The sequence below is a fragment of the Ciona intestinalis genome, unplaced genomic scaffold, assembly GCF_000224145.3.
Source record: "Ciona intestinalis unplaced genomic scaffold, KH HT000172.1, whole genome shotgun sequence".
NCBI classification, from domain to species: domain Eukaryota; kingdom Metazoa; phylum Chordata; class Ascidiacea; order Phlebobranchia; family Cionidae; genus Ciona; species Ciona intestinalis.
Genome location: NW_004190494.1, coordinates 40,138 through 54,119, shown reverse-complemented (window position 1 = coordinate 54,119; position 13,982 = coordinate 40,138). Strand labels below are relative to the sequence as shown.

The 13,982-nt window shown below is 34.5% G+C and overlaps 1 protein-coding gene across 1 annotated transcript in view; it reads right to left on the bottom strand.

The window, feature by feature from the left end:
* Window positions 1–3,375: 3,375 nt before the first annotated feature.
* Window positions 3,376–13,982, bottom strand: part of LOC100182234 — a gene marked incomplete in the record, with an annotated part of 39,598 nt that continues 28,991 nt past the window's right edge. Inside the window, 11 exon segments of the mRNA XM_009864128.3 lie at window positions 3,376–4,588; window positions 4,797–4,925; window positions 5,144–5,251; window positions 5,852–5,921; window positions 6,295–6,386; window positions 7,044–7,256; window positions 7,683–7,737; window positions 7,893–7,945; window positions 8,008–8,059; window positions 8,290–8,382; window positions 11,989–12,093. Of these exon segments, the coding sequence (XP_009862430.1) occupies window positions 4,431–4,588; window positions 4,797–4,925; window positions 5,144–5,251; window positions 5,852–5,921; window positions 6,295–6,386; window positions 7,044–7,256; window positions 7,683–7,737; window positions 7,893–7,945; window positions 8,008–8,059; window positions 8,290–8,382; window positions 11,989–12,093 (1,128 nt within the window).

The following is a 13,982-nucleotide window of genomic DNA, read 5'->3' as shown; positions in this document are numbered from 1 at the left end:
TTCAACAATTTATTTTTGCAAAATAATTTCGAAAAAAATTTAAAGTTCAAAACAGTACAATTACTTTTTTTATGCAAAAAAAAAACAATTGTTTCATATTTCCCATGTAAATTGCCGTTGTTTTTTTTTGGGCTTAAAACTTAACACGTTTACCAGACAACGAAACTTATGGTATCTTTGTAAAATTTTTCTAATATCGAAAGGAAACCAATACTGAGTTACTATTTTTGGTCCTCTGCTTGAATTAGTAAGCTACCTTTTGCGTTCTGCTAGTACTTATGCAGCTTGGAGCTGCATGTCCACTCATGTTGGGTTTTAAATGTAGTGTATAATTGTTCTATAGATTCGTAGGTATGGTCATATACTATTATGTAAACTAAACTGATTGCTGCTAGTATTAATCGCCAAAGTATGAATGAATGAATGAATGAATGAATGAATGAATGAATGAATGAATGAATGAATGAATGAATGAATGAATGAATGAATGAATGAATGAATGAATGAATGAATAAAATTTAATTCGTTTCTTCGGTCACTATAGCGAAGAACAAGATAGTTGACAAAGGCGAAAAGTTAGTTAATATAACGGAAAACAACAGCTATTAAAACACGCTTTTTGATAACAAAGAAAGAAATATTGTTTTGAATAAAGGCGTGACCGTTACACCCTTCAGACGATACAATGTGAAAATTAAATAAATAAGGTTTATTTAAACATATTAAAGTTTTAATTTTAAGAAAAGTGTGCGTAAGGATACAACCCGTACAATGGGGGAGAGTCAGCCTCAAAAAAGATTGATCCAAAGATTGGAACATAATGAAAAAACAAAACCCCCCAAAAGAAATTTCACCAAAGTTTACAATAAACAGTTTCGAGTGCACACTAATGTAGGATTTAGAAACAAGTGCATTACATTAATTTTTCACATTACAGTATAAATAAACATTGCAATAAAAAATAAAGCAAAAAATAATCATATAAAAAATAAATAAGAACTAAATAGAAAATGGGCAGCAAGTGTAATTTCAGGTTTGTTGCGAATTGTTTGAATTTGTCTATTGTCGTTGAAGATCAATCCTTGTGATGCCTAGAGCTCGGGTTTATGAAGGGTTCTATCGATGTTGGTTTACACCCGCAATTTAAAGTACTTATGGGCAGTAAATCTGTTTAAGGTTTGCATTGGAATTAAAAAGTTAGGAAGAATAAGATAAAAAAGTGAGGAAAAAATATATAAACAAATATTAAAGAGAAGAGACAATCAACAGAATTAAATTAATGAAAAAAATAAAATATGAACTGAGTGACATGCATATGTGTGTTATATAACAATAATGATGGGAGCTACAAAAATAGTAGCTTGATGGACAGAGTTCTATTAGGGCCGGTGTCTCGTTTCTCTAGAAAACTGGTTCCCACAGGCTACTAATAACTTAATTTATGAGGAATCTAGAACTCTGCTTCCGACTAAAAGTAACAGTTGTTAGAAGCGACAAACTTCGTAAGTTATTGTTTAAGGATTTATCTTTTTAATAGAAATTTATGCTGTATTTTGACTTGAATTATACATTATGACGTATGACCAGTGACCACTACCGTTAACACGTCATCAACAACGAAAAAGAGCGACAAAACCTACATTTTCACAATAAACAAAATAAATTGTATAAAAACATGAGTATATAGTAGAATGGGGGAAGATGGGACACTTTGTCAGAAGAAACTTTTTTTAATTATCTTTTTACGGGCCCCCCTTTAATGAAAATCAGGAAAATAAGGTTACAGAATTATTCGACAGTATTATCACGACTTTATAAAACGTCCGTCAAAGCTGATTACTGTTTTTAAATATTAAAAAAATATGTAAAATAGAAACAGTGTACTTTAAACAGGTAAAAAATGCGAAATAGTAAGGTGCATGGCGCCCTCTATGGTAAGATGTTATTTATAGATAGCGCCATGGTAAGGTGCTATTTTTAAGGACAACTCTAAATACCACAATAAAGCACATACAGCACATACAGCACATACAGCACGTACAGCACGTATGGCATATAGAGCACATACACGCGAACATCATGTTATATGGAGCTGGCCTAAATCCCAGGTTCTCACGGACCTCACCCATACAGAATAGAATAGAAAAAATGGCATATAGTTGGAAAGATGAACATAGGTTGGTGAGCGGGAATGAAGTAATTCTGTATGGTGACTGTCTGATTGTGAAATACTTTTTACTAATTCTGAGACTATGATTAAAAAAATGGTGCTAGTGAAGAATCTTCCCCCACCTACCTTATTTGCTAACCATCAACACCTAACCCCGTTAGCAAATAAGGTGGGGGGAGGATTCATCACTAGCACCAAAAAAATACTAATTTACTTATCATGTAAGACCATAGACTGTCTGTGGGCCGCTTAAAATCTCTTCCTCCGCACGTTGCACGCCTTTGTAAGGATCTAAGTTCTAGATCAATATAACTAATTTGTGTTTTACAGCCTCCACTGAATAAACATGATTGCTGGTTGGGTTAAATGACTCCGTGTTGATCCGACTTCATATTCAGGCTTCAGAGGAGTGCTATATCTACTGTAGTACTAATTGCTTTTATAACCAGAGACCAAACAGTTCATGATATCTTGATATATTTTATCCCTTTTTCTGGTATACAAGTACACGATACGGTATCGGGCGAAAGCTTGCTTGACGGCTGGGCAGAGGTCTCAGTGCAGAAAGTGGTTTCTTGTTATTAGTTCTTATGTTAGGGAAAGGGCGAATTATATATCGGACAGAATCACGTGACAGCAGTGTGACGTCACGCGTTAAAATGGAATCGATTTGGGCCTGTCAGCGGCTAAACGGGATATCATCAACCTCGTTCAACGGGGGGTGTATTTTCATGAGAATAGTCTCCCATGAGATAAGTCGTATCCGCAGTGTTGACGTGATTGACGGATTATTGTGGTTGGGTGACGTCACTTTAGGCGTCGAGTTGCAACAGATTTTAGTTTAAAAGAAAAATATAGTGATTTTTTGTGCTACGGCCAGGTCTAGGAGGGGCGATCGCCCTCCTCCCCCTGGATCCGCACCTGAGTTAGTGAGTGATGTGTAAAGCGCACTTGGTGTAAACCGGTCTTTACTACCTTTGGTGAAAACTGTTATGTTGAAACTGAGCATGATGCGTTTAAAACCGAATACCATGTTATTGTGGCTGTTGGTGAGCGTAAATAAATTACATTCATTATTTGGTGTTTACCGGATTTGGAATAACGCCAGTCAACAAACAACAACTGCCTTTACAGCGGAAGCATAAATATTAGGACTTACATATAACTAATCAGGCCTGCCATAACCTGCTAAACAATTCTTTTAATTGGGAGCACAAAAGAACAATTTATTTTCCGATATTTCTTCTTACATCGACATAAAAGTAAAATACAGAAAAGCTGAAAAAACAGGGCTACTAAAAAAGCTATTAGCAGTGGAATTAACTGATCAGGCACCATTAAAGTAAACCAAAAACTTACGTATCACATGTACATGGCAATGGTGTGACGTTTAACTTAGTATAATTCAATGTCCTATGTGTGTGTGTAAGAGGCAGGATTCCCATATCTGGTGAAAAATGTGAAGAAAAGGGGGTGAACTTGCAACAGACATGCACGAGTTTACATCAGCACCACAGAGAGGATTAGGCAACGAGTCTGGGCTACATACCATTAACTACTTTGTTTGGAGAGTATGAACAAGAACAATTTTTTAAAAAAATTCTAAGTTTTAGTAAAAATAAAAAAAATCGTAAAAAAGGATGGAACAGAATTTCAAGTTATTCAACCTTCACATGTAGCCTTGAGAGTAACATGGGACAGCTTCGACAGTAACAAGCGTACAAACACAAGATTGTCTATAAACAGGAGAAAATAGCTTTTACTCTTGATAGGACACACCTACATTGTGGGTACATTCATACCACAGTGCGTGATTGGCTATTTTTTAGTTTATAAATGATACTGAATCAGTGGAACAGCAACATTAAACTGTTTGCCTAATACATGGTAAGTCGAACGAAGATATAGGCGATACTCTATATAGCTAGAGGCTTCAGATACAACAAACCAGTGCTGAAAATTAGGTCTTTTTTACTCAGCATGATTATAAGTGTAAAGTTTGTTTAGTGACGGGGGTAAAAATCATGATTGCAGGGTTAAGGAAAACATGTAAAATGCAACAGCTGTGCAACATAAAAACTTGTGAGAAATAAATACACAGCAGTGATACATCATGAAAAATTTAGCATTGTAAGGCCTTCTTTATTTAATTTGTCAGAATGGAGGTAAACAAAAAGTTGAATGAACAGTTTGAGCCATGATAACTGTAAAGTATCTGTTACATCGTACACCCATCATTGTCAAACCACTTGGAGATAGATTATTGCACAGTTCTGATCTGTAAGATGACTTCATTCCTCTCATCCATGTTAGCAATCTCGGAAAGTGAAAATTTCTCGTTCCCAGACTTGTGATCTTCCAATGCTCGATTCATGTCATCAGTGGATTGGAAAACAAGGTAAATAGAATTATCTGATTCTGTAAATTGAAAATGAATAGGATGTATACAAATTGTATTTAACTTAAAACAGCAGCCAAATTATATATTATAAACCAAAAACAGTTAAACTACTGTGGTTCTAAAGCAGGTAAGCATCTAGACCACAAGCCGTATAACCCGTAACCCCTAAGCTAATCATCAAGACTTTATTCCACCGTGGAAATACCGTGATAATGTTTGTATTACCTTCATTCAGTTGTAGCTGGGCGATTTTGGAATTATATTTTGCAGCAAACACGTTTAACATAGGTGATGTTAATACAATGTTATCTCCCCCTACCAACACTGGGTGGCACTCTTCAGTAAACATTTCTTCTATAAAACAAATACAAACATAAAACTTAAATTCCGTGAAACTGACCTTCATCTGGTGTTCATAGAGTTGACCAATTGTTTTGTAAAGAAACATGGCAAGAATCGTGTGTTATGAAAAAGTAACAGACAAACATCAAGTATGAAAACAGATAAATTTTGTTGTTGCACAACACTAAAAATGTACCACAGGATGTAGTGTGTTAGTTAAACATACGCACCATTCATGTTTCCGTTGGGAAATATTGGTATCTGGCCGCCCTGTGCTGGTTCACCATTATAAACATAGTTATGTGCACTTGATGAGTGGCTTAGTTGTTGGGCAGTGTCTGTGAATAAAATTGTCATTTAACCATCAATCCAGTGCATATTTCCTATACAGATTAAACTTTATTTTATCACATAGTTTACATGCAAATTTGCAAAACATGCCAGTTCTCTAAAGCATACTCTTTACCAAGTTGGGCTATGAACCTTTCATCAATTACCAAGTTTAGGAGAAAGTTTTGTCATGTGTTGCAAAATTGTAAAATAACAGTTTTTGTCGTGCAGCGAACAGATTCAGAGAAACTGAATTTTTGGAATAAATCTAAAAAGGCTTTATAGCATCTTAACAAGTCAGTGAAATAACATCCTAAAAAGCCAGTGATCTCTAACATAACCACAGACTAAATAGATTACCAACAAACAATGATGAGATCATTAGGTTGGGCAATACTACACATTACATACTGACTGCAAACAGAGACTGATAAAGTAAACAAAGAGGATTGTGAAATAACAATGCAAAGACGTATGGAAGAGATGCCTTGCGTGATAAGTGATGCCACGACCGGCGCTGCAGTACTCGCGCCAAAACGGTTGGTGACATCACAACGGGCGCGATAAGGTTGCGCGCCAAAACAAAACTCTGACATAACACAACTTACCATGATTGTAAAGACAGGTAGGAGGGTAAAAAATGTTGTTGTAGTGCATTGGTGGTTGGTTTGGTACAACCTATGTTTAAAATAAGTTTTACATCAAATACATTTTAATTAATGGTGGAAATATCTTAATCAGGTTTGTTGGCACAAAAATTGCAGAAATATATTATAACATGGCTATTAATTTCTTTTATTTTTACAATTGAACTACGTCGTATTTCTTGAAAAAAACAACTGCTGTAAATATACAAGATTTGGAATAAAACAGGGATAATTTTTTGACATTACAGGGCCAATTATGGATTTAGGCCCAAAGATAAGTTATTTTTTACAAACAACTTTATGAACATTTACAAAAGAAACTGCAAAATATGATAAAATCTCTTTGTACAGTTGCTTAATACATCATATTCAACATAGAAAATGATGTTTAAGATAGTACTTGCCTGATAAGGTTGCAAACCATTAGGACCCATCACATAATAAACTGTTTGTGGAGGTGGTGGGTTGTAGTTAAACATTGGGTTGTTGGGGTAACCTGTTAAACATATATCTTGATAATTTGTTAATATTGATGCAGTTTCTTTCCCTCCTTAAACGAATAATTTAAAATAGTAACATGGATCAGAAAACAAAATAAACATGAAATGTAATAAATTCCATGAATCTAACCCTGATCTGACACTCAGTTGACAAGATGATTCTGGTGTAAAAAAACACAGTCAGGATATGGTGCCAGGAAACAATGGACAAAAAAGTCCAGCAAATTGTATAATATAAAGAATAAAATGAATGGCATCCTCAGTCTTTGACTCAAAAAGAATAAGAATATACAAATGGCTAGACTTGATTTTTGTCTGTTACGTATTTTTGACTCACATAGAATGCTGTGATACTTTGTAATCAGAAACCACATCATTATCACCAATACTTTGTAATCAGAAACCAATGAGGTTACAAATTAACATATTGATAAAAGGGATAATTATAGCGAAGTTGTGGTGATAATGATGTGCTAAACACTTTTGGCGCAACAAAGAATAGAGTTTTACACGAGAAACATTTCGTTTTTAGCTGAAAAGTGCAGTTGTCATACCAGATTAGTAGGTATTTTCTAACTTTTTAAAATTATCTCTATTTCTTGAACATCGAAATATTGTTTGTAACTTGAAAAAATATTTCAAAATAATAAAACCTGGTATATAGTAAGCCGGCATGCGTGCCTGAGCATTCATGTCAGTGCTTGGGGTAGAATTTCCAAAACCCAGGTGTGGGTTTGCGGGGGGAATTACTGGTGGCCCCACCACCCCAGGTTGGGGATGTGATGTGTTAATTGAGGCGGTGATGGTGTTGGGGGTGTAGTATGTGATACTACCGGGTCCAGCATGAATTGTGGAAACTACGTTAGCTGGGAAAAGATATGTTACTTAAAAGAACTGCTTTCTGTATAAAAATGCTTTCTATAATAAATGTTTTAACCGGAATAGTACTTATTTTTACTTTAATGCAAAGCAATACGTTACATTCATATTTAGTTACAATGATACAAAGTAAAACATATATAACACCGCGGGGTAAGATGGGACACCTTTAGCACATAATATTCAAATATCCTGATCGTGTTTTAAACAATTAACAACGGTCTATGAGAGTTGTAAGGATACTGTTTTATTATTTGAATGTTCCATGTATACTACTAAAAAAGAACGTGAAAATAGAATGAAAAGGTGTTGTATGCTCCTCGTCCTACTATATATTGGAAAATTAGGAATGTTGGTATATTACATAAACACCTATTTAAAAACATCCGCAGACGAATAGTGTTCATACTGACCTGGTGTTGTGGCTACTGTGCTTATATTCGCTACTTCATCTGTTTCTACAATACTCTGAAAGACAATTGCTCTGTTTTGAAAGTTTTGTTATTTAAAAAAAAAGCTTAATTCTATTTAATACATACCTAATCAATTTAAAAAATACTTAATTTAATTTAAGTACCTTTAAATACTAAGAAGAAGAAAAACAAAAAAACATAAATTAGTACCTTCGTATTTTGTAGATCGGCAACACCGTTATCTGGCATCACTGTAATGGCCTCTAATGGGAAAATCAAAGAAATGAAAGATATTTTTAAAACCAAACAAACATTGTAAAACTACCTGATATATTGAGCACTTTAACATCAAGACCAACCTCATTTGTATAACCATTCTAGAAGAGAAATATGTAATGTGATTTATAAATATTTCTATATTTTTGTTAAGAATGCTAAATTAACAACAAACATTATTATATTATGTAACATAATTTTACCCCAATAATATAATATTAAGCTCCCAAATCACCAAACCACAGCACTGAAAATTTTATATGTTGCATACATATTTAATGTTCTTCATTCTGCTATGAATAAACTTAAAATACATACCAGAAATAGTTACCTGATTGAGTGAACGTTTATTTACATTATTAGATGCTTCATTATTCTCAGAAGCTTCATTTGTTTGAGACAGATTTGATTCATCAGAAACCACCTGTAAAAAAAGAAGGATGTGGTTTATGGTGTCACTAAGTAAGAGATGATGCTTGATGTCAATATATTTGGGCTTAGACCCAGTATTATCTCACCTACATAAAATACTTTTTGAACGAAATCATTGATGAGAATTTAGGCAACAATAATTAAATTAGACAGTCTCAGCTGGAGAAATTGAATTAACTCTTAAACTGCCACCTAGTTTTTATAAGTTTTATTTTTTTCACCAGGTTTCTCCTAATTGGATTTTGCAACCAAACAATAACAGTTGAAGAGCAAAACATGGTATAAAAACTTTGTAGGGTATAAAATCGCCTTCAACTTCATATTTTTAATTTTTTGATGTAATCAATATCATGATGATGATGTCATAATCACTGGCGTCAATTTATATGGTGCAGGGTATGCAGGCCTACCCTGACAATTTTACAGGGGTTGCAGCAACCCCTGGATTTTCCAATTATAAAAGCAAATTATTCCAAAAATCTTTTTAAATAATTAATTTATAGTAGCTACACAACGCCTTCATTCTCTTAATGCATAAACTAGCTATTTTTGTACCTTGCTCGGTTACCTAAAAGACTGCGTGTTACGTCAGACAATCGTTACGTCACATTGATAATCGCAAATCGCCAATTGTTACGGCTACAATTCTATTATTGTGTGAGAATGTAATGTTTACTAGTCATTTCTATGTTTCAAATGTCAACTAACGTCTACTTCCAAAGCTGCTTTTTTTCCGAAAGCAATTCAAATTAAACCTAAAACACGCGAACCAGGGTAAAACTAAACTATAGGAATAGGTGTTCTTTTTCTAAGACGCGCACATGTCATGAATTGCCTCCCTAACAGTTGCTTGTAAAATAAATGTAATTTGCCTGTTAAACAGGCGAGAATAAACTACCTAAATCGGGTCGGTCACTGCTTTATATTTATATACGATATTTTCCTGAGCCAAGCAGCATGTTTCGTACGAAAAAGTAAGGATTCACGCGTGGATTTATTACGACATAATAGCAATTCACACGTCGATTATTGCAACATAATAGCAATTTACACGTAGACACGTTCATTATTTAGTCTACATGAAACATTATTCTCGCTCGCAAACCTTACCCTGATAAGTTCGTCTGTTAAAATGAAGGGAGATCATGGCGGCAATGTTCTTTTGATCGGTGATAGGCGAACACAGCTTTGATGGTGTGTTGTGAAACATGATTGACGCATGTTTAATTAATTTTGTTTGTTTCCTCGAGTTTTGTTAAAATGATTTTTTCAAACTTCATTGCGCCCGTCAACCAGCACAAAATTGTTACGTGTTCAATTGTGATGCGAAATACTTTTATTTTGCGCAATTACGAGTTTTAAAGTCAAATGTTGCATTATAAACAATATTGTGACGTAGAGAATTAACGTAAGATATTGCGCAATGTTGCACCTGTCAGTTGAACAATGTTACGTCCTATGCAGTATTGTGATGTGCTCCATTATCGTAACGGGTTACAGTGCGTCTGTATAATCAACCTATCGGCAAATATATGATGATATTTACATGTCATATTGTTAAGTTTTTTAAACACTTACCCGCAATCAACTGCCAGCCTAACGTCATACCGTTTCCATTAAATGCCGCACACGTTATAAGCGTGATTTTACATATACCTACTTTTAGCTAACATGTTGTCATGTCGCAACCCCTACGATGAATTTCAATATTAAATATAACCAGAATGAACAGAAATATCTAAAAGAAATGCATTGTAAACTTAGTATTAAGTTATCTTTCATTTGATGTATATTAAGTAGTATGTACTTCTATCATAATCATACAAAAATCTCATAAAGAGCTATCAGTGTCATATTTTTGAAGCTTCTGATGACGGTGCTGTAGACAAACACCAGAAAACACATATTTAATACCAAAACAGAACAAATAATTCGTTAAAACAGCTTTGGAACATTATACATAGTTCCAAACATCATCAGGATATAATACGCTCGATTTTCATTGTTGTTGTTAACATGAGAAAACCCATATCCCAACTCTGTATTTGCCCCCAAAAAAAGAGAACAGCAAAAACTGGGAACAAAACACTAAGAAAATGGCTAATTTTTCCTATTGAAGTAAAAACACCAATTGCCCTTCACTGCCACCTAGTTTCAGGGCTCTCGAACATACCCTTTCATAAAAAAAACATTATATTAAGGTTACAAGGTACCAGTAGTCATTTTAAAACAGCCATTATGTGTCCTGCAAAGAATTTGTCTGTTTATATTCTATGTGGTCACAGCATCTTTGAAATAACTCTCTAGAGCTCTGAAAACCGGTCACAACACAATGGGTGAAACATCTTTTTGTGAAACGCTCTAAAGTTCATGATCAAAAGCATTAGGTTTGCTAAGAAACTCCCTTTTTGGTATTCGGCAATATTTTAATGCATAAAGTGTTCCGTGGCTTAAACAAAATTAAAAAACCCTAGGGTACGTCAATTAAGGTGTTGGGGCAAAAATATGCACCCCTTTCACGCCTGTGGTTGAGAATAGATTTCCCCACACAAATAGAATTAGGTCATTCTGCCATTGGTTACACAGATTCATTTTAACTATTCGAATTTTTCACAAGCTAATCATATATTTTATATTAGATGAGGTGATGATAGATTCTTTACATTATGCTTGGTAATAGGGCTGTGGATTTTTCCATTTTTGTTTAACCGGTTAACCTGTTAACCGATACAAGTGTAATCCTAATAAAAGCATCTTGTTTATCGCTTTTCGTTCGCGAATTTAAAGGTAACTTTACCATGTATGAAACAGTTAGGTTGATTATTACGCCAAAATAAAGTTGCAAAACTAGTTACCATGCGGTATTACCAAACGCAATGGACGACGTTGGAGCGTCGGGAGATCGTGTTTAGCAATTTGTCTTTTTATTTAAAAATCTTATTCAAATAGAATACAAATTAAAACAGTTAGAAATGTAAAATATAAAAGTAAATAGGTATTGCAACACAAACACGCGTTGCGAGTAATAGAACAATCTATCATGTCGCCTGAACCAAATGTGACTGCAGAAAGGAGTCGATAACCTAGCGGTGAACGAGAACGCAAGGTTACACGAAAAATCGCACAGGTGGGTTCACCGAGTTGTGACGGTATAAATCACGGAAAACAAATAGCGGGGACGGATTGAGAACGAATAAAGAACATAGTTAAATTGATTATAAATGAAACACCACAAAGTAATCGCAGTTGTAGGGCACGCTCAAAGCCACAGCGTCGCTGCACTCTCTGTCTTATCGCAAAGCACCAAAGCACCAAAAACAAGGTAAATAAGACAGATATTGATATACGTGTATACCCTATGACGTCATAGTTCGGTTAACGACTTGAACTTTCTGTTAACGGTTAACCGTTAACTTTTTCACAGCCCTACCTGGTAACATAGCTAACAGAAAATTAGAAGTTTGTATTTCATAGTATAAGTATTATTGTATTAAAATTCATGCTTCTTCAGGAAATCATTTAATGATAGGCGGAGTTTAAAAGTATTTCATGGATAAAAAGGTTTTAATGATTTTCAATATAAACTAAAAACACCTACTTGAGTTTGTGTATCAGAAATATTCAATTCATCCATTTTAGAATTAATATTTTCTTTGTCATCTTCACTCAATGTAAGTTGATTGTTTTTACCAACTGGAACCACCTGATGAATAATTTATTATCGACATGATGATCATAATCATTTATCAAAACAGTATTGTTGTTTCTGCTTCTGTTGCGGCCAGGCGTAATCCCTATCTTGAACTGAATAGCTGACAAAAAAATAAAGCCTAAATTTTGTTAAACAAATATTGTATTTGAAATGTGACAAGACTGTATTGTGAGTTTAAAAAAATTAAAGGCAGGGTAATAAAATACAATAGGGTATTTGGGGTAAGAAAAGACAACCCTCCTATCCCGCTAAAAAAAAACATTTTATGGCAAACAACTTTTGTGGGTAAAAAGAATATTTATTTAGCATATTTTTTATCCTAACTTTCTTTCTAAAAAGTAATTATCTTTTTGGCGAAACACAAATCACTAAATCAAACAAAAAATAACAAAACAAAAAACTTTTTATGTGGTTTGCTAAACCTTTTTTTTTGTAAAAAGGCCTTTCTTGATAAACTTATTATGAATGCAGTTGTTTGCTATTCCTGGTGGTATATTTTAATTTTAAATTTTGCAAACAATTCATACCTTTTCTCTTGTTTTTTTTTTACCCCAAAATTGCCTTATGGGTAGGGGTAAAAAAACAACCACTTCTTTTCTGTTTTTGTTTTTTTACCCCAACAAATATTAACTTTGTGATAAAATTGATGTTAAAGTTATGTATGTATGTCATAGGCGTAAAACTTTCAATATGTCAGGGCGGCAAAAGTTAATGCTCGTTTAACAATGCACTACATTGTGTCGGCATTGCGGCGGTTACTTAGCGTGTGCGGAACTTCGCCTGCGTGTTATTTACGTCTGTGCGTCGTTGCGTCTATTCGTGGTCTCGTGTGTGCGTAATCGCGTTTAATTTTGCTACAACTCGTTGTAATGTTAAGGCTGGTGACTGCATCCATCTATTTCGGATACATTCTTTAAAATTTTAAATTATTTTAATATCAACAAATTCCCAAAAATACAAACATATGCAGGCCAGCACTGGCGTAGAGTATACAGGCATGCGCCGCACTCCTGCCAATTTTCAAATTCGTTACTCTTATTTAATGCACCACCACTGCGTGCACGTATAATGTTACGACGGGGACAATCACGAAATTAATTTGAAAAGAATGTGTTAAAATTTGACACATATTATTGAATCATGATTACTACAACCAACGGCGCAAATAGACGTGTGGAAAGAAGGGGTTGTAATTTGCGCCGAGGGCGCAAAAAAATTTGCTTTAACCCCCCTCACTTTCTACTGTAAAATCTTGACGCATGGTGCTGTGTAGGTGAGCTGAGAAAACGACCGTTCAGCATATTCGATGCCGTTATTTAACCTTATTTACTGTGGTGAAACAACCAATATTGTATAACCGGTGCAAATCTAGAATCGTTTCTATTGGTAACGTTTTATTTCAACGTTTTTTACAAGCCAAGAAATTAATTAAAAACCTGTCAATCAAAGCCGGCCAAGTGCCGATAAAAGGCGGCGCATCTCCATTGACCACATGCAATCAAAAGTTAAACTCGATTTTACATATGATATACATATTATCCAATTACAAAGTTGGCAGAGTGAAATGTTGTATTGACGACTGGTCTCGTCATGAATACGGTTGAATTGGAATATTTAATTCACATTTCGTTTTATGATATTACACCTGTAGCCAGACATGTAAAATGTGCAAATCGTTATAGTTTCTTTAATAAGCTTCTGTGGACAATTGATAATAGCCTGGGCCCGAGCGCTAATGACGTCATTAAGAAGAAAAGGCGCACGCGAACACGTTCGGTTTAGTCGGAAGGAGCCGCTAATCAAAATCGCATAGAACACGTGGTTTCCGATCAAACGAACACGTGGTTCACGATCAAAGAGGCCGCACAAGACTACAAGTC